The sequence below is a fragment of the Plecotus auritus genome (assembly GCF_963455305.1).
Source record: "Plecotus auritus genome assembly, chromosome: 3".
NCBI classification, from domain to species: Eukaryota; Metazoa; Chordata; class Mammalia; order Chiroptera; family Vespertilionidae; genus Plecotus; species Plecotus auritus.
Window position 1 is genome coordinate 222,506,866 of NC_137772.1, and position 23,672 is coordinate 222,530,537.

The 23,672-nt window shown below is 41.7% G+C and overlaps 3 protein-coding genes across 3 annotated transcripts in view; 1 reads left to right on the forward strand and 2 right to left on the reverse strand.

Annotated features, from left to right (window-relative positions):
* ST13 (ST13 Hsp70 interacting protein) overlaps window positions 1–12,842 on the reverse strand; it is a 30,444-nt gene extending 17,602 nt beyond the window's left edge. The window contains exons 1-4 of the mRNA XM_080660861.1: window positions 12,260–12,842; window positions 5,002–5,056; window positions 2,891–2,966; window positions 1,400–1,470 (exon numbers count right to left, since the gene is read on the reverse strand). Coding sequence (XP_080516987.1) covers window positions 1,400–1,470; window positions 2,891–2,966; window positions 5,002–5,056; window positions 12,260–12,369 — 312 coding nt within the window. The 5' untranslated portion in view covers window positions 12,370–12,842. The remainder of the gene's footprint in view (window positions 1–1,399; window positions 1,471–2,890; window positions 2,967–5,001; window positions 5,057–12,259) is intronic.
* Window positions 12,843–12,921: 79 nt separating this feature from the next.
* Window positions 12,922–23,672, forward strand: part of XPNPEP3 (X-prolyl aminopeptidase 3) — a 42,280-nt gene continuing 31,529 nt past the window's right edge. The window contains exon 1 of the mRNA XM_080659700.1: window positions 12,922–13,070. Coding sequence (XP_080515826.1) covers window positions 13,007–13,070 — 64 coding nt within the window. The 5' untranslated portion in view covers window positions 12,922–13,006. The remainder of the gene's footprint in view (window positions 13,071–23,672) is intronic.
* On the reverse strand, window positions 20,621–21,544 carry DNAJB7 (DnaJ heat shock protein family (Hsp40) member B7; the record flags this gene model as incomplete). Its single annotated transcript, XM_080661117.1, has 1 exon — window positions 20,621–21,544. The coding sequence occupies one exon, from the start codon at window positions 21,542–21,544 to the stop codon at window positions 20,621–20,623; it is 924 nt and encodes a 307-aa protein (XP_080517243.1).

A 23,672-nucleotide genomic window follows, 5' to 3' on the forward strand; every position in this document is an offset into this window, starting at 1 on the left:
ACAGCCAAAATACTACTGAAGTGTTGGGGGTCTTTGCCCTACCAATAATATTTAGCATAAAGCTATACTAGACAATGTGTTATTAGTACATGGGAAAATTTAGAACAAAAGATCACCAAAACAGACCCACACACATATGAAAACATTATTGAGGAAAGGAATTCAGTTATAGTGCTGACAGGTGGATAAGGCTGAAAGGCAAACGTATAAAACTTTCAGAAGGAAAAACAATATATTATAATTATAACCTTGAAGTAATAAAGCATAATAAAAGAATTATTTAAATGCGCTAAAAATTTTTATTCATTAAGAAACATAAAGAAAGCCCTAACCAGTTTGGCTCAGTGGATAGAGCGTCAGCCTGCGGACTGAAAGGTCCCAGGTTCGATTCTGGTCAAGGGCATGTACCTTGGTTGCGGGCACATCCCCAGTGGGAGGTGTGCAGGTGGCAGCTGATTGATGTTTCTCTCTCATCGATGTTTCTAGCTCTCTATCCCTCTCCCTTCCTCTCTGTAAAAAAATGAATAAAATATATTAAAAAAAAAAAAAAAAAAAAAAGACATAAAGAAAGTGAAGACCGACTGGTGTGGTTCAGTTGGTTGGGCGTCAACCCCTGCACTGAAAGGTTGCCAGTCCAATTCCAGGTCAGGGCACATGCCCAGGTTGTGGGCTGGATCCCAGGAGATGTGCAGGAAGCAGCCTATCGATGTTCACTCTCACATGAATGTTTCTTTCCCTCTCCCTTCTCCCTTCCCCTCTCTCTCTCAAAAAAAGCAATAAAAAAATCTTAAACAAAAATGTCACAAAGACACAGCATTTCACAGAGTAAGATCAGCAAAGATGAAATCTAACAGTATCAAGTGTTGGTGAGGATACAGACCAACCTTTTAAGCTGCTATTACTACATTATAGTGTTTCTCAACTCCCAAAGAGACTTTTTAGAAAAATTTTTCTTATTTTTCACACCCTCTATTTTAATACCACATATATATTTTAATGTATTATGTCCCTTCGGAAGACCAGTAACCATTTTAATATCTAGGTTTTTTTCAATCCCCCTTCCCAAGAATCATTTTTCACCAGCTTAAGGGCATGAAAATTAGGAAAACAATTTCGTATTAGACATCCCATTAACAGACAATTCCACAGTCAAATAAAATGCAAATGAAGAAGTCAGGTAAAAAGAAAACAAGGATTTCAGAAATTATTAAAGTATCATTAAAAATAATGGGAATTTTCACTAATATTTTTAGTAAAGTAAAATGCTTTCCTAAGTACTTTAAGTCAGAGAAAAATTTATTATGTGCTTCTCCTAGAAGAATTATGTCATAAAATCACTACAATAGGTAGAATCTTCACTCTCCTTATAACATGCAGAAAATAAAGCCATCGAACTTACCTCTACATTTTCATCTCCCATTTCTTGAGGGGCGTCAGTGTCTGGTTCAATCACACCCTCATTGTCGATTTCTGCCAAAGAAAAAAATGACACATGAGACTATTAAAAACTAATGAACTATAGTTACTGCAACTAATTAACTGAATATTTTACTTTATGTTAATTTTATTTAAACTAATACATTAGAAATTATTTCTCCATTAAACACAACTTTAGCGTTTTGGTAAGACTACATTTAATTTCAACTGTTAAATTACGTTAAGGTGCCCTAACCAGTTTGGCTCAGTGGATAGAGCGTCAGCCTGCGAACTGAAGGGTCCCGAGTTCGATTCTGGACAAGGGTACATGCCTGGGTTGCGGGCTCCATCCCCAGTAGGGGCGTGCAAGAAGCAGCATATTGATGATTATCTCTCATCATTGATGTTTCTATCTCTCTCCCTCTCCCAAGTCAATAAAAATAGATTTAAAAAAATATTTTATGCAGACAGCAAAAGTTACAGTGATACTTTGATGTACATCATGATGAAATGCTTAATATAATCTTTGTTTTTAAAAAATTTGGATAAATTTTCATTTTAAAATAAAGGCATAATACTGATGCAGAGTCAAGCCCCAAAGCTTGCACACTATAATCAAAATAGTGAAGAAAGACTGGAAAGAGGTATGTATATGGTAAATTTCATAATGGGCAACCATAATTTGCTACAGCAAATCTGGCAAAATAATGTTTTTATAATATATATACATATATAAAAAAAACTTTTACCCGGCTGGCTTGACTCAGTGGTTAGTGTCAGCCCTTGGACTGAAGGGTCTCGGGTTCGATTCCACATCAAGGGTTGCAGGTTTGATGCCCAGCCCCGGTCGGGGCACATGTGGAAGGCAACTAATCCATGCGTCTCTCTCACGCCATATTCCTCTCTCTCTCTCTCTCTCTCTCTCCCCTCAACCCCCTCCCTCCCACTCTCCCTAAAAATCAATGGGAAAAATCCTCGGTGAGGATTAACAAAAAAAAAAAAAAAAAAAAAAAACCCACCAAAAAAACAGAGAGAGAATAATTTTTTAGGTTCTCAATGCCATTACTAGAAAACTTTTACCTATGTTTGGAACAACTTGGGTACCTGACCCAACTTTTCAACTACACATTTCATGAAGTCTGAATACAAATCTAGCACTTCAACTAAAAATGTAACATCTGCATTGAGATATGCTAGAAATGTAAAATACATTCTGTATTTTGAAAACTTAGTATGAAAAAGATCTCATTATCTTTCCATATTGACTACATGTTAAAAAGTTAATATTTATATATTAGTTTAAATATATTATTTCAGTTAATTTCACCTATTTTTAAAAATGTGGTTACTAGAAAATTTTGTTTCATATGTAGCTCACATCATATTTCTAATACACAGCACTGATTTAGTGCTATTAGAAAAATCAACACAGGATCTTATCATGAGGGTTATCAAGTACAAACTACCATCTCACCTAGATCACTTTCCTCACTTGATGGTTCATCTGTCTTTATGTCTTCCTCCACCTTCTTACTATCTGTTTTTTCCTCCTAGCAAAGGGAAGGCACACAATACTGTCAGTATGTAATAATACACTCAATATATTTATACTAATTTATACAATTTTATGTATAAACTATTCACATGCATTAGATTTCATGCATACTGCCTTTCTTGTTTTGTTCTGGTAAACGAGTTTTGGTTTTCTGTTTTTATTTCTTTTAACGTTTTATGTAGGTTCAGCCCCTCATCCAAACCTTTTAGATAATCTGTTTTAGGATTTAAAATACTTTGACTTTTAGAAAGCTAATACAGATGCATATACAATTGTAACACCTTCAAAAGGCACTGAAGCCCACAACTCTCCATAATCAAACACATCACTTCTGCAAAATGAAGTTTGAGCATTCATAATAAGTGGGATTAAAACTATAAATAGTCTCGCCCTGGTCGGGTGGCTCAGTCAGTTGGAGCATTGTCCTGCACACTAAAAGGCTGTAGGTTCGATTCCCAGTTAGGGCACACACACCTACGTTGTGGGTCTGATCCCAGGTTGAGGTGCGTATGGGAGGCAATTGATTGATGTTTCTCATATCGATGTTTTTGTCTCTCCCTCTCTCTAAAAATCAATAGGAAAACATAACTTGGAGTGTGCCCTGGAAGGTGGGGCTCAGTTGGTTGAGCATAGTGCCGTGGGCTGGGGTGGTAGGGGGCATGCAGGAGGCGGCTGATTGATGTTTCTCTCTTCTCTCTCTCCTTTCTGTTCTCTCTAAAATCAACAAAAACGTATTTTAAAAATAATAATAAAATAAAACGTTAAGTAGCACCACGTTTATTCAGAGGTTTTATGGTCAAACAAAAAAAGTTTTACATTTTCAAGAGTTTTTTAGTTTTGGAATTCCCAATAAGGAACCATGGAACTGTAATACAAAAATGATGGAAATTCAAAGAATTTAAAGAGTACATCCAAATTTCCTTCCCATCCTGTAAGTAGCCAGTGTGGTTTGAATATCCATTCGTTGAGTCTCTACCATATTCAAGGTGCCAGATGCCATACCATATACTGAGAAACAGATCAGTCATAACTTCTAAGTCAGAATGTTTTCATTACAAAATTTTCTTTAGCAGAGCAGAGGTATAGGGTTAAGTATACTTTCGTTTTAATACATGTTTATCACATGGCAAAAATAATCTTATCTAGGGCTCAGAAACTATTAACTCTGACAAATGACTTCTCTAAGAAAATAACTACTTTTGGAGCTGTGGCTTTACTTCTTTCTTTTCACTTGTTCAAAGATGTAACTTCTACTTTCATATAAAAATAGATAAACCTAGTTTAGGATTCTAAATAACACAGCAACACCATGAATCATACTCAAAAATATCCCTCATGTGGTAGCACAGAATAAATTGGGAATTACTGATTTTGACTATTTGTTCATTTACTTTGCAAAATTAATAAAGTATCCACAATGCATAGAACACTGTGCTAGGTGCTAACTATACAACGTTGAAGTCTAAAAAGGCACTCAATCACTGAGCTTGCCACTTACAGGTCATGCATACAAAGAGTATTTATTTTTATTTATTCTAAAACACAGTGAACATTCAACCCAAAATTCTCAGTTTTAAATCAGTTTCCAGAGATTTGATGTCGAAATAGAAATTTTACAAATATCTTATTTCCAAGTGATCTTGGGGAAATCAGCAGTGGTAATTTGAAAGCAGCAGTTAAAAAAATATCCTTAAGGGCCAGTTTGGCCCAGTGGATAGAATGATGGCCCACAGACTGAAGGGTCCCGGGTTCGATTCTGTTCAAGGGCACGTACTTCGGTTGCAGGCTCAATCCCCAGGCCCAGTCTGGGCTCATGCAGGAGGCAATCAATCAATGTGTCTCTCTCACATGGATGTTTCTCATTCTGTCTCTCCCCCTCCCTTCCAATCTAAAAAACAAAACAAAACAAAAACAATGGAAAAAGATCCTTGGGTGAGGATTAAAAAAAAAAAAAAAAAAAAAAAGAAGTCGTCCCTAAGAAACCTTATAGTAGTTTACTACTGAACAAACAAATAAAACTCATAACTTACCTTATTTTCTTCTGATTTAGTTTTATGAGTAGCAGGTGGTATTTTACCTCCCATGCTTGAGAAAGATGAGAAAAAAAGATTTGTTTAGAAAAGTAAAATTCACTAAGCCAAGCAACACTTTTTATGCTAGGAAAAAAAAAGTTAGACATTCAGATGATTACCCTTTTCAAACTTTAAAGCAGGGGTAGGGAACTTTTTTTTCCTGCCAAGGGCCATTTGGATATTTATTACATCATTTGAAGGCCATCCAAAATTATAAACTTAAAAATTAACCTGCTATATTTGGTAAAACATTTAATTAACTCACACCTTAATGCCTTGGCAGGGCCAGACTATACAACGTTCCCCATCCCTTGCTTTAAAGAGTAAAAACTCAGATTAATTTGAATTCAGTATTATGAGTTTTTTCAGCTTAAAATTTTATTTTTTAGCATACCGGTTAATGAAAATTAAGCCTAATGAACAATTACACAGCAAAAGAAAAACATACAATGACAAAATCATTTGAACAAGTTGTTAGTTTAGAATTCAGAAGATATATTAAAGTCCAGTTAAGAGCGCAATTAAATTCAAAAAGGCCATTTAGGAAATAATTATGAAGTCATTGTATAACAATTCAAAACGTTTGTTTCCTTTGGGACCTATTAAAGATTCTTCTTGCTTACATTCACATGCCGCTCAGATTATAGATTTTCTCATCTCATCTAAACTTTACCCATCAGTACTTCGTCTTGGAATTGGCAAGCCCTTTTCTCCCAAAATGTTCCAAGGCAAGACCATGAATTACAAACAGCAGGTCTTCACGTAACATTGTTATAAAGTTGGTGAGATGCTGTAGAAACTTAACTCTTGTTTATATCAATTAGCCTATAGTAAAATTGATTTCATTACATGTCCTCTTGCTCAAAGTTAAGAATCTACTGCCCAGCCAGCGTGGCTCAGTGATTGAGCATTAACCCATGAACCAGGAGGTCACTGTTTGATTCCCGGTCAGGGCACATGAGCAGGTTTGTGGGCTCATTCCCAGTGTGGGGCAAGCAGTAGGCAGCCAATCAATGATTCTCTCTCATCATTGATGTTTCTCTCTCTCCCTTTCTCTCTGAAATCAATAAAAATATATTTAGCCCTAATTGGTTTGGCTCAGTGAATAGAGCATCAGCCTGTAGACTAAAGGGTCTCAGGTTCAATTCCGGTCAAGGGCATGTACCTTGGTTGTGGGCACATCCCCAGTAGGGGTTGTGCAGGAGGCAGCTGATCAATGTTTCTCTCTATCCCTCTCCCTTCCTCTCTGTAAAAAAATCAATAAATTAAAAAAATAAAAATAAATATATATTTAGGAAAAAAAGCACCTATCAATGTTAGGTGAGGACTAACTGTACAAATAACTTTAAAACAAAGGGAAATAAGACTACAAAAAAATTAGTGCTATATGCTCCATTTGGGGCAGACTGTGAAGCATATCAGCTACATGCAACAGTGCAATAATTAAAATATTCAGTGGATTAAGAGCACTCCACAATAGTAAAAGCTGGAGGTCACAAAGACTTAACTAAAATTTGCTTAAAAAAAAAAAAAGCTATTAACTTTTGTGTAAAACAAAGAGATATATTAACTTGGAAAATGGAAAGGAACCTACTCTAAAACACCCTTAAGTGTTTATTCTTTTTTATTTTTAAAAAATTTTTATTGAATTCAGAGAGGAAGGGAAAGGGAGAGAGAGAAACATCAATGAGAGAATTGTTCATCGGCTGCCTCCTGCACGCCCCACACTGAGGATCAAGCCCGAAACTCTAGCATGTGCCCTGACTGGGAATCAAACCCTGATCTCCTGGTTCATAGGTCAGTGCTCCACCACTGAGCCACACCGGCTGGGCAGGGTTCTTCTTCTTTTTTTTTTTTTTTAATTGACTTTTACAGAGAAGGGAGAGGGAGATAGAAACATCAATCGGCTGTGGCTGCCTCCTGTACACCCACTACTGGGGATAAATTATGTTAAAGCTTCAGATCTGTCAGATGTATTAAGTGCCCTGACTAGTGTGGTTCAGTTAGTTGGGCATTGCCCTGCGCAAAAGGACTGCCAGTCCAATTGCCGGCGAGGGCACATGCCCAGGTTGCAGGCTTGATCCCCAGAAGGAGTAGGCCAATGGATGTTTCCCTCTTACATCAATACTTTTCTCTCTCCCCCTCCTCCTCCTTTCCTCTCTCTAAAAAATCAATTAAAAAATCTTTAAAAAAAAAAAAAAAAAAAGATGGCCCTAGCTGGTTTGGCTCAATGGCTAGAGCGTCGGCCTGTGGACTGAAGGAAATTCTACAAAATAATTGGCCCCACAACCACAATTCTTTTAATTCGATAACACTCAATCTACTTTGTGCTATAGTTACTTAAGCACGTTTAAACAAACAATGGATGTTATATTCTAAATTAATTGAGCCCGGCCGGCTATGAACTGGGAGGTCAACAATCAACCACAGAGCCACTATCTCTCCTCCCTTCCTCTATTAAATCAATAAATACATATAAAATAAAATAAATTCATTGAGGTTAGAGGCTTTCTGCTCATGTCATTTAAAATTTTTACTGAAGCCTTGGCCAGGTAGCTCAGTTGGCCAGGTCGCTCAGTTGGTCAGCTGGGGGTTCGATTGCCAGTCAGGGCACATACAAGAATCAACCAATGAATGAATAAGTGGAACAATACATCGATGTTTCTCTTCTCTCTCTCAAATCAATAAAATTTACTAAAAAGCACACACAAGATACAAAGTAGACCAAGCTGTTAAATGGGAGAAAAACAAAAATATGCCAAAACATATTTGTTAAAGAGAATATAGTCTCCCTGAACCCCCATTGTCTATTGTGTCAAATATTTTTCTTCATGTTTTTGTCAAATTTAAAAGCTTGTTAAATTAACAAATTCTCAACATCAACTAAAATGTTTACGCTATAAACAATGGTAGACATGATGACAAGTAAGCAAATACCCTTTGCTGTCTAAGCTTAGGCATCTATGACTAATTTAGTATGGAAAGAACTTTGAAACAGTTTCAACCTGAGGAACCCCCACAGTAGGATTAGGCCTAGGAATATTCCTAGACTAGAAGTCTCCACATTCAGGCAGATCTCCTATAATCTTGGACGGCTTTAAGACTGCTATGAAGGCACACAAGAGAGGAATTAATACATCTCAAGCAAAGGCCTCAGAGAATACAAAAGTTTTAATTTAGATTGAAACACAGATAGCAAACGTCTATTTTAATATTTCAATCTAGGTTCAGAATAAGGTTCCTAACACATGCCAAAATGTTTCATCCCATATTGTCATCCCACAATTTAGGATGACACAAAGAAAATATAAAAACTGGAATTACCTATGGGAAACATTAAAACAAAACACATGGTTAACTTTTAAAAATAATGCCTGCCGAAACCGGTTTGGCTCAGTGGATAGAGCGTCGGCCTGCGGACTGAAGGGTCCTGGGTTCGATTCCGGTCAAGGGCATGTACCTTGGTTGCGGGCACATCCCCAGTGGGAGGTGTGCAGGAGGCAGCTGATCGATGTTTCTCTCTCATCGATGTTTCTAGCTCTCTATCCCTCTCCCTTCCTCTCTCTGTAAAATATCAATAAAATATATTAGAAAAAATAAAAAATAATAATGCCTGACATATTTGGCAGAACTTAAAACTGGAATTCTCTTCATAGCCATAGCACTCCAAGCATAAGTTACAACATCCTATCCTTCCTATCTAATAAAAGAGTAATATGCAAATTGACCATCACTCCGATACACAAGATGGCTGCCCCCACGTGGACAAAGATGGCCACGACAAGATGGCCAGCAGGGGAGGGCAATTGGGAGGGACCAGGTCTGCAAGGGAGGGCAGTTGTGGGCGATCAGGCCAGCAGGAGAGGGCAGTTGGGAGGGACCAGGCCAGCAGAGGAGGGAAGTTGGGGGCGACCGGGCCTGCGGGGAAGGGCAGATGGGGGGGAACCCAGGCCTGCAGGGGAGAGCAGTTGGGGGGGGGGGGGGGACCAGGCCTGCAGGGGAGGGCAGTTAGGGGCAATCAGGCTGGCAGGGGAGCAGTTAGGCATCAATCAGGTTGTCAGGGGAGTGGTTAGGGGGTGATCAGGCTGGCAGGCAGAAGCGGTTAGGGGCAATCAGGAAGGCAAGCAGGCAAGCAGCTGGGAGCCAGCAGTCCTGGATTGTGAGAGGGGTCCCAGATTGGAGAGGGTGCAGGCTGGGCTGAGGGACACACACCCCCGTGCACGAATTTCATGCACTGTGCCTCTAGTCCTATATAATAAAGGCGTAATATGCAAATTGACCAAGTGTCAGAATGACTGGTTGCTATGATGAGCACTGACCATCAGGGGGCAGACACTCAATGCAGGAGCTGCCCCCAGCCAGCAGGCCCCAGGCCAAACAAGGTGGGTGCGGGCAGGCCCCTCCCCCCCATCACCATGATGGTTGCCCCACAGATCGGCCCTGATCGCCAGCCAGGCCTAGGCATGAAAATCGTGCACCAGGCTTCTAGTTGTTCTTATATAAGTTTTAACATTTTCTTCAGTAACCCCTTTTTCTGTCTAGGAACAGAACAAAACATTGTATCCACTCAGTATAATGTTCACTCTTAGTGCCAGCTTTTTCTTCCTGTGGTGTCTGCTTTACCTGGAATTTTAGGAACAATTTATTAATTGTAGGCACTTTACTCGAATGAGTAGTTATAAGAGGACAAAAGTGACGCTTTTGGATCAAGTTATTATTAACAGGAGTTATTTAGTTACCATAGTAACTAATTTTAAGTGTTCTCAGAATTTCATATACTATCTAATATGAGAGTAATATGCAAATTAACCATCACTCCACTACACCCACAAGCCACGCCCATAAGCCAATCAGGAGCAAATATGCAAATAAACCCAACCAAGATGGCTACGGCCACAGAGAGCAGGAAGGAGGCTTGGGTTTCCCCGGCAATGGAGGAAGCCAAGCTTTCCGCCTGCCCTTGCCAGCCTAGGCCTCCACTCAAGGCTACAAAGTTTCAATGATAGAAGATACATAAATCCAAACAGAAACGGTGGCAGCCACGGAGCTGGAAAGAGGAGGCTAGGGTTGCCCCTGGCGATGGAGGAAGCCAAGCTTTCTGCACACCCTGGCCGGCCCAGGCCTCCGCTTAAGGATACAAAGTTTCAATTATAGAAGATACATAAATCCCAACAGAAATGGCTGCCACCATGGAGCAAACAAAAGGCTTAGCTCCGCTCCAGGCTACAAAGTTTCAATTATAGAAGATAAATAAATCCCAGATACCAGGGCCTCCACTTGGGTCACCAGGGGGTGTGGCCGGCCTGCAAACCACCACAGGTCCCTCGCCCAGGCTGCCCCACGCCCCAAGGGAACCCCCACCCTGATCTGGGACACCCTTCAGGGAAAACCAGCTGGCCCCCACCCGTGCACCAGGCCTCTATCCTATCTAATAAAAGAGTTATATGCAGATTGACCATCACTCCAACACACAAGATGGCTGCCCCCATGTGGTCAAAGATCCTGCCCCCATGTGGACACAAGATGGCCACCACAAGATGGCCAGCAGGGGAGGGCAGTTGGGAGGGACCAGGCCTGCAAGGGAGGGCAGTTGTGGGCGATCAGGCCAGCAGGGGAGGGCAGTTGGGAGGGACCAGGCCTGCAGGGGAGAGTAGTTGGGGAGGACCAGGCCTGCAGGGGAGGGCAGTTAGGGGAAAACAGGCTGGCAGAGGAGCAGTTAGTCATCAATCAGGCTGGCAGTGGAGTGGTTAGGGGGTGATCAGGCTGGCAGGCAGAAGCGGTTAGGGGCAATCAGGAAGGCAGGCAGGTGAGCAGTTGGGAGCCAGCAGTCCTGGATTGTGAGAGGGATGTCCGACTGCCCGTTTAGGCACAATCCCACCAGAATCAGGCTTAAACAGGCAGTCGGACATCCCTCAAGGGGTCCCAGATTGGAAAGGGTGCAAGCTGGGATGAGGGACAGCCCCCCCTCCCCCCATGCACGAATTTCCTGCACCGGGCCTCTAGTATATATATAAAATGAGCAAAAATCTTATAGTAGCGCCCTGGCCGGTGTGGCTCACTTGGTCAGAGGCTGTTCACACATTGTGGTTCCAATTCTGGTCAGGACACATACCCAGATTGCGGGTTCGATGTTTCTCTCTTCCTTCCTCTCTCTCAAATCAATTAAATAAATACATAAATAAATAAAATTTTAATAGTAGGTAGAAAACTGGTGAGGGGGAATAAGGGCTTAAAAACTTCTTATAGGAAATTATACCCTCACAGACAACATTGAGAACAAGTTTTTTGGAGGAAATAGTCTTTCCAGTACGAGTTAAGTATGGGTTCATCTTCCCCTATGAAAACATTACTAAAGTAAACAGACCCATGTTTAGGGTATTACCTCTTAGAAGTCATACTGCCTTGCACTGTCGCTATTTTCTACCATGAGGCACAGTTTGTAGGTTCTCTCTCTGAAATTCCCCACTAGTAGTGATTTTTAAAAATCATTTCAGGGAAGAGCTCCTTTCTGTATTTATTCATCTGTATCCCTAGAGTGTGCTGTTTTCCTAGCATCTGGCACAATGCCTATGCAATTAATTCCGTGCACATCACGAAGTAAAGATAATAACAGATCACGGAAATACACCGGTCCTTGACAATTCCTTTTCTTCCCTTCTTTTTTTTTAAGTGTTTGGAGTGATGGCACTGCGGAGATAGAAGGGATTCCCAAAATAATTCTACGCAGTTAGAATCGCTGTAGTTTTAAAGGCAATTAAACACAGCTATCATTTTTGCAACTTATGGAATAAGTAACCAACGTTACAACACGATTTCAAGGCATAGTCCGTAAAGGAGCTGCTGTGAGACACTGCAACCTGAGCAGGACACTGGAGATTTCAAGAAAAACAACTCCATGCAACTCTTACCCCTCCCCTCGTGACTGGCGCCCAAGTCCCGGCAATCTGCTGCATTTATATTGCGCCCAAGACACACCCCCGGCGACTTGAGCGCGCAGGGACCCCGCTCGGCCTCTGTACTAAGGGGCCCGATTCTCCATTAGCCCCTGGAAGTGGCCTCCCTTTCCCGGCCAAGGGAGCGAGCCACGGAGAGGCGGCGACTCCGCTGGCCTCCGTCGCGGACCTGCCCACTCCTCCGCCCCGCGCCAGCTCCGGCCCAGCTCCCCCTCCACTCGCCCCTGTTCCCACCCTCAACGGCCTTCAGGCCAGGGTCTCACCTCTCCACCCACTCCCTCAGGAAGCGCATTTCCTCGGTGTGCAGAACGCTCGGGTCCTGCTTACACATTTTCACGAAGGCCCGGAGTTCGCTCACTTTGCGGGGGTCCATGGCGGGGAAGCGGGGGCAAGCAGCGGGCGCGGCGAAGGAGGCGGCGGGGTTGCAGGAACAGGCGCTACCTCAGCCAGACCGAGTGGAAGGGGGCGGCAGCCGCGAGGCAGAACAGACTAGAACTTCCCCGGCCGCCGGCTCCTCCCACCAACGGTCTCGTGACCCCAGGTCCTTCGCCGGTTCATTCCGACTCCCTTCACCTCTACTCCAGCGCACTGGTTAGAACCTTCTAGAAGTGTGCTGTTCGCGCCGTTGCCTGCCCCTTTAACGCACGCTTTCTTACAGTCTCAACTCTGAGCCAATCCTCTGGATAGAACAACTGGCTACATGGTGCTTTCAAGGAGGCGGGAGCTAGCAGGCCCTGCCGGGAGTCATTTAGAATCCGACGTTCTGAGACTGTGAGCACTTAGTGAAGCGTGACGTCATGACGCCAACAAGGCCGTCTGGCCAGAGCGGTGGTCACCCACAGCTCCGGCGTGACGTAAGCCTCTGCGCCGCCTCGGGAGAAAAGCCCGGCGAGCAGTGCCGGCCGGAAGGGGCGGGGCGCTTGGCTCCGTTTCCTGGCGACGCAGCCCTGCGGCCGCCGCTTTCCCCGCCGCTCTCCTCCTTTCCTTCCTGACGCGTGTGCGCGGCCGGCATGCCTTGGCTACTCTCAGCAACTAAGCTGGTTCCCGCTATAGCGAGCGCCCGCAGCCTCTCAGGTTAGACTCACCTCCCACTGGGTGTCCTCCAAGGTTTGCTCTATGCGAAGCCTGAGGCGCCCCAGAGGGACCCAAGTTGGTCTCAGGGCGATCGCTGGTTCGGCTGACCCTTCTGATGGGGCCCCACTCCTAAACCCTCTATGCGCTCCTCTGATCTCTTTACCTGCCACTCCCGGGAACGGGTGGGCCCCATGTTCTCTCTTCCCTTAAGGTATTCTGGGAAGCTGAAATGACTGCGGAGAACAAAGTGTGGCCATCCCCTAGAGGGGCTGTCTTCAAAGTTACGTGGACTCAGGAGTCATGTCAGTTATCCCGTTTGCTTAGGTGTCAGAGTGACTCCTATCAAGTAGCTCTTGTTTCTGTTAGGTCAACCTAAGTTTCTATTTTCGTGTTGTTGAAGAGTTTGACTTAAACACCGGGCCCAGAATGTGCAACAAACATGGTTAGTAACACAGATCCTTTGAGCAATCCCTCTCAGAAGAGGTAATGTTTGGAAATATTCTTTTTATGTCTGAACTCCCTGTTTGTAAAGACAAGGTGAAGAAGTCTAGGAATAAGGGGGCCAATCTTTTAGGGTGTATCTAGAGCAGTTGATCTCATGAACATAAAACTTCGTCAGTGAAAGCTGAATCAACTACGTTGCAGGTGGATCTGCCATTGGATCAGATTTCGGTTTTTTGGGCCGAAGTGTGAACAATGAGTGAACCAAAACATATGGTATTTGACATCAAAGTTATGTCTTGGCATATGTTTCTGATTCTGGTGGGATACTTGAATTTATGGAAAGTGGAATGGTAATTAAGACTTGCTCTAAAAAATAAGAGGTAATCATTGTCCAGTGCACAGACCTTGCTTCAGTTCTGCAGAAAGCTTTCCCTTCCGTGGGAGTGGGTGAATAGATGTGCAGTCTTTTTTTTTTTTTTTAATTGAATTTATTGGCGTTACATTGGGTAATAAAATTATATAGGTTTCAGGAGTACAATTCTATAATACGTCATCCGTATATTGTATTGTGTGTTCACCACCCCAAGTCACAATTAGTCTTTTTTTTTTTAACTTCTTTATTGATTAATGCATTACATATGTGTCCTTATTCCCCCATTACCCCCGTCCTCCCATTTATGCCCCCACCCCCCTGTTGTCTGTGTCCATTGATTAGGCTTACATGCATGCATATAAGTCCTTTGGTTGATCTTTCTCCCTTACCCCCACCCTCCCCTACCTTCCCTGAGGACAATTAGTCAGTCTTACTCACAGAGGCCACAATCTATGATTTAGAGCTGGAACCATCCTTTGCTTGTGACTTTTTTTGTATTTGTTAAGGCTTTGTGTAAAACCCAATTAATCAAGGTTTAGGACTAGATACTTTATTATACACACCAAGATCTTTCAGAAAGATATTTATTACGCTTCATTTTGCTTCAGTAAAAAAGTAAATTTAACCACCTCTTATATTATCATTTTTATACTATATACATAGGCTTTTTGAATAAATGAGTGATCTCCTTGGTTCTTCACAAGTCCAATAAATTAGGGCAGATTGAAACTAACTGGCAACTGAAACTAACACAAGATCACAAGTAGCAAGTCAGGAATGTTGCCAGCTGGTCCTTTTTCTGTTATATCACTGGGTCTTACTCTGGCTTAGTGGAGTCCTTTTGGAACTTTTTATTGAGCCACAATGACTACTAATTCAATAACCTTTGCGTTAGTAGTCATTGTGGATGAATCTCCACTTCCCTGGAGTTGCTCAAGTCTAGCCAGAGTGATAGACAATAGATAAGTGACAGTATAGCCAAGAATGGTAATAGAGTCTTGACTCAGGTGACATGGGAGCTCAAAAAAGGCACTAATGGGTTGCAAATCTTATGTTATCCTGAGATTTTACTAAGTTCTAGAATTTGAAAACTCCTCTGACTTGAGGTGCTCATAAATAGAACTTTGAATGTTTGTGGTGCTCTTGGTTGCCCTTTTTTAGAAAGGCTCTGGGTACAAAGTTTTAAGTACCATCATAGGAAACTTTCTGTGAAAGTCATACAGTTAAGAGTGTAATTTAATTGGTTGGTATATGTAAATATTAACACAATCTAGTTATCTGAGAAAAAGCAAAATAAAGCACTAATGGTGCATAAATAAGTTGTATTTTAAAATACTACATCTAAGCCAAAACCGGTTTGGCTCAGTGCATAGAGCGTCAGCCTGCGGACTCAAGGGTCCCTGGTTCGATTCCGGTCAAGGGCATGTACCTTGGTTGCGGGCACATCCCCAGTAGGGGGCGTGCAAGAGGCAGCTGATCGATGTTTCTCTCTCACCGATGTTTCTAACTATCCCTCTCCCTTCCTCTCTGTAAAAAATCAATAAAATATATTTTAAAAAAATACTACATCTAAGATAAATCTAAGACTGAGATGGGGAAGGAAAATATTGAAAATATTAAAGAATAGCTCTGGCTGGGTTTCCCAGAGGATCGTCCCAGTACTCCAAGGTGGTGGGTTTGATCTCCGGTCAGAACACATAGGAGAATCAATAAATGCAGGCATAAATAAGTGGAACAACAAAGCAGTTTCTCTCTCTCTCCCTTCCTCTCTTTCTAAAATCAATCAATAATTTTTTAATAAGAAAATATTAAAGAATAATTTTAAAAGCCTATTTGCAGTTAATTCATTCAACAAACATTAATTGAGCACCACATATGAGCACTGAGCACACAAAGTTTTTACCATCACAAGAGACAAATAAAAGTAAGTAATTGTGATATAACATGAAATTTAATCATAGATACCCAGTGGTGGGGAGAAGGAAAAAGTGATGGATATTCTCTGGGAGCAGGGAGGGGCTGAGCGGACATGTGGGCATGCTTTTAAAAATTAGGAGATAATTGATTTAAGACCTGAAAGAAGGCTTTCGCCAAGCAGACTAGAGTAATGGATCTATCACGGCAGAATGAGCATGCAGAGGCACAGAACTCATACAGAATGGGTGTTGCAAAGCTTTGCAATTGTTAATAAGCCTGGAGAAGCCTTTTTTGAAATATGTTCCCAGGTACATTAATAGGTGTTACACCAAAATGGTTCTGTGGACTGAGTACGGGGAATGCTGCATTTCACAGTGCCATGGTAAACCACTTCTGGGTCTCTAAGAGGGAAACGTATGTGGCAGTAATTTGCAACATGTATTTGACCATGGAGCCCTTTTTCTGTGGTGAGTCTTGAACCGGTATCCCTTGGAGCACATTGTGGAAAAACTTGGGCTCAAGCCTAAGATGTGTAGGAAGAGGTGATAGAAAATCAAGCTGAGAAGGAAACTGGTGGCTGGTTCCTGGAAGACCTTGTATATTATGTTAAGAAACAATGAGCAGAGCCCTGGCGGAATAGCTCAGTTGGTTAGAGCAGTGGTCAGTACACCGCGGCTCATGAGCCACATGCTGCTCGCGAGCCGCAGTTTGTCGCTCTGTTGTCCAATGAGTTTGCCAACCACTGTCATATACTACCCTTTACCTCTTTGCACACAATATGCCACAATTGCCTAATCCTTACAGCTTCCAACTACACAGTAACATTTAGTCTAGTCCAGTGTTCGGCAGACTCATTAGTCAACAGAGTGGCAAACTGCGGCTCGTGAGCCACGGTTTGCCGACCACTGGGTTAGAGTATCATCCCTATACACCAAGGCTTAGGGTTCGATCCTTGGTTAGGGCACATGCCCAGGTTGTGGGCTGGATCCCCGGTAGGGGGTGTGGAGGAGGGCAGTCAATTAATATATCACTATCACATTGGTGTTTTTCCCTCCCCCTTTCTCTCTTCCTAAACATCAATAGAAACATATTTTATAAAATAACCTAGGCTTTTATGATTTTACTAGTGACCCGGTGTACGAAATTCATGCACATTAAAAGGGAATTAGGGAAATATTTTAATATTGCTATTTGCCCTTTCTCTATAATAGAAGTGTCAGAGATGAAAGAAAATTAGTAAAATGTATATGAAAATCTTTCTTCTGTCAGAGTCTGGGGTGCACCACGGGAACCAGAGTCAAGTCCCTGCCCATCCACGTCCGCCTTGAAATCGCACGAGACCCAGACCCGGCCAGCCCCACTCCCATTGGGCTAGATCCAGACCTGGCCAGCCCCACCCCCGTCAAGCCCCACTGGGTGGAGGGCGCAGCCTCAGGTCCCCTGGCCTGGGCCGGGGCCAGGGGCATACCTTGAGGTCCCTGTCAAACCCCGCCAGGCAGGCGGCATGGCCTGAGGTCCCCCGTCAAGCCCTGCCAGGCAGGGGGTGCACCCTGAGGTTCCCCATCAAGCCCCGCTGGGCGGGGGGCATGGCCTCAGGTCCCCTGGCTCAGTGCCAGGGTGCGGGGCATGGCCTCAGGTCCCCTGTTAAGCCCCACCAGGCGGGGGGGGGGGGGGGGGGCGCAGCCTCAGGTCCCCTGCCCAGGCCCAGCACCAGGCAGCCTCAGGTCTCTGCTGATAGCTTGTTAAATCTCGTTATGGGAACTCAGCCTCCGGTGTGGGCACACCCATCTTATGTTATGGGATCCCTGCTTCTGCTGTGGGTGCAGCCATCTTGTCACTGTGTGACAGTCAATTTGCATATTCCCTCTTTATTAGATAGTATTTTCTGAAAATAAGTTTTAAGTGCTAATTGTCACCAGTACCTCCTATATAATAATGACCTTTCCTTCTCACCCACCTACCAACTTAAAAATCAAACAAAACAAAAAATCTTACACTACTACAAATCATTTAAAAATAGTAGAGCCCTGCTGGTGTGGATCAGTGGATGACTTGACCCAGGAACCCGGGGGTCTCGGTTGGATTCCTGGTCAGGCCATGTTAGCAAATTCTGTTTGGCCCTACCTTTAGAATATGTCCAGAATTTGACCACTCTTCACCTTCACCATCCTGAACCAACCTACTATAATTTCTTGCCTGGATTGTGGCAATAGCTTGATGTCTCTGCTTCTATCCCTGCTTACTTGGGGTCTTTTCAGTGCCAGCAGCCAGAGTGGGCCTGTTTAAATGTGTCAGATTACATCACTCTTCTGATCAAAGCCTCCAATGGCTTCCTCCCCACAGATAATAACAAAGTCCATATTGTGATCTAGCAAACACTGCATGACATTGCTTACTTCATTTACTTGCTCTTTTAATCGGCTACCACTGAACTTCTCCATTTCCTCAAACAGCTGCCTTAAGAATGTTTCATTTGCTGTTCCTTCTGCCTGGAGTTCATCTCACCAGGTATACACATGGCCAGCTCCTTCACTCTTAACTCAGATTTAACTATCACTTTTCCCTGGCTACGTTAGCTAAAATATCAGCTCTTGGCCTGGCCGGTGTGGCTCAGTTGGTTGGGTGTGTAGTCCTTTGCACTGAAAGGTTCGATTCCGTCAGGGCACATTCCCAGGTTGCTGGCTTGATCCCCGATAAGGGAGCATGCAGGAGGCAGCCAATCAATGTTATGCCCTCACATCAGTGTTTCTCTCTCTCTCTCTCTTCCCTCCTCTCTAAAAATCAATAAAAGTATTTTTATTTCAGCTCTCATACTTCAAAACCTCTATCCCCTTCCCCTACTTTATTCTTTTCCTTAGCAACTATGACTAACATTATATATACTTAATATTTGTTTATTGTTTCTCTCCAGCCTGTGACAACTAAGATTTTTGCTCTTTGTTCATTATTGTACCCCAGGTATCTAGAACACTACTTGAAAAACAGTAGGTACTCTCTCTAAAAATCAATCAAAATTCTTTTTAAAAATACTGTTAAATGAGTAGAAGCAAAAGGCTGAAATATATTTTGAAAATTAAATAATTGAAGGAAGCTAAGAAGTCATCATGTTGATACTCAACTAAGTTCATTTGAAAGAACGTATTCAAACATTTAGTTCAAACCACTTGGCTCAGTGTCTAATGTGTCTGTAACTCATTATTTATCTTCTATCATAATCCTAAATTATAATGGCTAAAGGTGGTATTTTAGAGTAATGTATCCGTAGATCCTGTGAACATACCCAAAAAGAAAATAGAGCTTTGGCCGGTGTGGCTCAGTGGTAGAGTGTGGCCTGTGCACTGAAGGGTCATGGGTTCAATTCCTGGCCAAGGGCACGTACTTGGGTTGCAAGTTTGTTCCCCGGGCCGGGTCTGGCGTGTGCAGGAGGCAACCAATCGATGTGTGTGTGTGTGTGTGTGTGTGTGTGTGTGTGTGTGTGTGTGTGTCTTCTCCCTCCCTCCCTTCCACTCTCTAAACATCAGTGAAAAAAAATAATCTCAGGTAAAGCTTAACAAAAAAAGAAAATAGAAAGTTTCCTATCTGGAGTGATTCACTGATGGCCTAGAACACATGATATAGCCAGGTTGCTCTGAGGAATCCATGGTAAGTCTGGCCTTTTTTTTTTTTTTTTTTTTTTTGGTAGTAAAATACATATAACATAAAATTTTTCATGGCCCTAACTGGTTTGGCTCGACTCAGGGGTCCCAGGTTCGATTCTAGTCAAGGGCATGTACCTTGGTTATGGGCACATACCCAGCAGGGAGTGTGCAGGAGGCAGCTGATCGATGTTTCTCTTTCATTGATGTTTCTAACTCTCCATCCCTCTCCCTTCCTCTCTGTAAAAAATCAATAAAAAATATTTTTAAAAATTTACCATGTTAATAATTTTTAAATATACAGTTGTGAAGCAGATCCCCAGAACTTTTTCATCTTGCAAATCTGAAACTATACCAATTAACAACTCTTTTTTTCCCCTCCCCCTACTCCCTGGTAACCATGATTCTTTCTGTTTCTATGAATTGACTTTAGATACCTCATATAAGTAGAATCATAAAGTGTCTTCCTGTGACTGGCTTATTCACTTAGCATAATGTCAAAAAGTCCGTCCACATTGTAGCATATAACAGGATTTCCTTTCTCTTTATGGCTGAATAATATGCCACTCTATGCCTGTATGTACAGATATTTTACGTATTTACTAATCGGTTGACATTTGGATTGCTTGTACCTCTTGGCTGTTGTGAATAATTACTGCTGTGACAGCTATATAAATATAAGTCTAGCTATTTTTAATTTAAAATAAAATACTTTATATTTTAATTTTTACTTTATAATGTCTTTAAGTTATGTGTCAAATGCTCTACCTCTATTGGAAAAAAAAAAGTCATTTCATGAATAATTATATGATCTGAACCTGTATGTCTCAATACATTTTTAGTTCCTAATGCTATACATATTTCAGAAGTTTGTATAGTTTTAATTAAAAGAAAAATAATGAAATAGATCATAAACTATTAAAAGCCTAATACGTAAACACTGAGCTCAAAAACAGAAGCAAAATCATCTTCACCACTTTCCAAATTCTTAACCTAATTGTCACCACAAATACATCTTTTTCAGACATACCTCCAAACGACCAGACCACAATCCTGCTGATCGTGTTAATCATAAATCTTACTCTAGTATTAAACAAAAGTTATCGACAAAACTGATAAATCAAAACACAAAGAGTCGTGTTCCAAATGTTATATGAACATAATGTGTCTGAAGAGCCAATTTAACGATTCCTTTTGGTTGACTTCTTCTTGTGCACCTCTTTATGCTTCTTTTTTTTCCTCTTACCACCTTCTTTGTTTCCTGCTGAGAAAACAGAGGGATCCTTGTTGCTGGTGACCCACGGTATACGTTGCTCATTTTTCACACAAGTATATTGAGGTACATGTTTGGAGCTGTAGGACTTTGGTGAATAATTGTCAAGTGACTGTCTTCTCCAGCTGAGTTCTTCTGCAAAGCCCTCTTCATCTGCCACATCATTTATAATGAGGAAGGACTCTAACTCGCCATCATCTTCACCTTCTCTTTCCTCAGTAATTCTGCTTGTATTGGTCTTTCTGCCGTTAACAGTTTTATGTGAAGTAAAAGATGTGTAGTTGTCCATCCCACTGTCATCAAATGCCAGGGAAGAGAAAGAATTAATGTCTTCATGGCCCAGTGAATCATATGGTGTATATCTTGTATCATATTCATAAAACCTCTCAAAAACTGGATATTCACAGGAGGTAGAGAAAAAGGATCTTGCACCTCTGTTTCTACTTCTATGGGAACTTCTTGGACTATTCAAAAGGTCCTCAAGTGAGTCTTCAAAGAAAAGACATAAAAATGAGTCCCTTTCACCAAAAATTTCTTTAAAGATATCATTTGGCTTATGGAATGTGAAGCCATATTCAAAAGAATCATCAATATTACTTGCGCCTTCACCATTTAATCCTTCTTTGCCATATTTATCATAAATGTCCCGTTTTTCATCATTTGATAATACCTCATACGCTTCAGCTACTTCTTTGAATTTTCTCTCCGCTTCTTCTTTATTTTCTGGATTCTTATCAGGGTGCCATTTAAGTGCCACTTTATGATAAGCCTTTTTAATGTCCGCACATGAAGCATATCTCTGCACTCCTAGAACTTCATAGTAATCTACCATGTTTTAACAAATTGTTGGAAGGGGGTGCCTTGGGTAGTAAGAACCGTGGTTTCCTTTCCGTCCCGGCTCTGCTGGTGGTGGTGGTAGAGTGACTGCAAATAGGCACATTTTTACATTGAAGACAATGTTCCTGTGGGTCGCTAGGAGATGATAGGGTACTGATTGTGTGGCAAGCAGAGTTACAAGCTTGTGTCAGAGAGAGCTGCATTATGGTGTCACTCTGGGGTTGGGGTAGGGACTTGACCTTCTAAATGGAGCTAGTCCAGAGTCATACCAGACCATCCTGAACCCTCTGGATGATTTCCCCTATATTTCTCTGGAAGCCTCAAACAATACCTCATAAATCAGTGGAACCTGTTGTTACCAGCCACAGCATGCCACTTGCATAATGTGATCTCTAGGTTACTAAGTCTTAATAACTTACTTCCCAGTGCTTGCATGTTTTGGTTTGGAAAAATGAAGAAGTCTAAAAAACATTTAGTTAAAGATTTTGAAAACTGTGTATTTATGTATTCAATACATATTATTGAATGCCTGCTTTGTGCAAGGCTCAGTTTTAGCCACTGGTAATAACAGTATCGAATTAAAAAATGCCTGTTTTCATGGTGTTTACATTATCATAGAGTACAACGAATAAATGGGACATAATGTGATACGTGTTTTAAAAAAAAAAGTAGCGTGATGGCAGAAAGCTACCTTCGATTGGTTTTACAAGGCCTCTGAAGAGATGACGTTAGAGCTGTGATGATCCAGTATAATAGCTACTAGCCCTGTGGATGGACATGTTGACTTTTCCACTTTTGACCCGTTATGAATAAAGCTAGCATTCATTTCTAGTGGGAAGCCAATTTGGGGGGCGGGTAATGCATCAGATTTACATTTTTAATGGGTCAGTGTCTGCTATGTGGAGAATCAGTTGTATGTGGGAAAGTTAGGATTAGAAAATCCAGGTAGACACTCTCACTCTCCCTCTCCCTCCCTCCTTCTACCCCACCCTTTCATTCTCTCTAAAAATCAATTTTAAAAATATCCAGTTAGAAGCAAACTCGACCAAAGTTGCTTTTCTTTGGGGACAATTTAAATTATCAATAGGCTAGGCCTGAATTAAAAAGATGTACATTCTATTCCTGGCTCATTTTATTGTCCTAGGAAATTGCCTGTGATGATCTGTCTATGTTTCTTCTCCTCTATATATTATTTGTTTTATTTTTCATCACATGTATAAACAACTTGTTTAAATGATATTCTAGTGACATAGAAAATAATAGTGTACATTTCTAGCCAGTCTTTCAAGACCATTTGTCAGCTTTGAATATTTTTTACTTTTTGTTTGTATACCAGTTGACTAGAAGTATTGCAAAACTCTTAAACTCAAATCATTTCAATTCTCTCCAGTATCTGTGCTTATACTATGTATGGTATACATGTGATGATATTTGCCTGCCATTGAAAACAGCCCTAGCTGGTTTGGCTCAGTGGATAGGGCATCGGCCTGCGGACTCAAGGGTCCCAGGTTCGGTTCCGGTCAAGGGCATGTACCTTGGTTGCGGGCATATCCCCAGTGGGTGGTATGCAGGAGGCAGCTGATTGATGTTTCTCATCGATGTTTCTAACTGTCTCTGCCTCTCCCTTCCTCTCTGTAAAAAATCAATAAAATATATTTTTTAAAAAAGAAAATAAGTAGCAGTAATAATAATACTGAACATTATTTGAGTACCATCTTTGGGTCACACCCTGTAGCAAGTGTCTTTTGCTGGAATGCTGTGTCATTGAACTGTCACAGCATTCCAGCAAAATAAATATTTTGTGTCCATATGAAACCTGAGCCTCTGAAAAATAGTAATTTGCCTAAGGAAACCTAGCTCATTAGTGAAAAATCTGGTATTTAAACTTGGGTCTATCTGATTCCAAATTCTGCTCTTTCCAACTCTATCTCATTTCTTAGACCAGGATTTAAGAGTTTAGGTTCTAGACATTGCACAATATTAGCCCCCTATGGGGGATCGAACCTGCAACCTAGGTATGTGCCCTGACTCAGAATCGAACCCTCAACTCTTTGATGTACGGGATAAAGCTACAACCAACTGAGCCACCTGGCCAGGGCTCTTGTAAGAACTTTTAAGTTTTA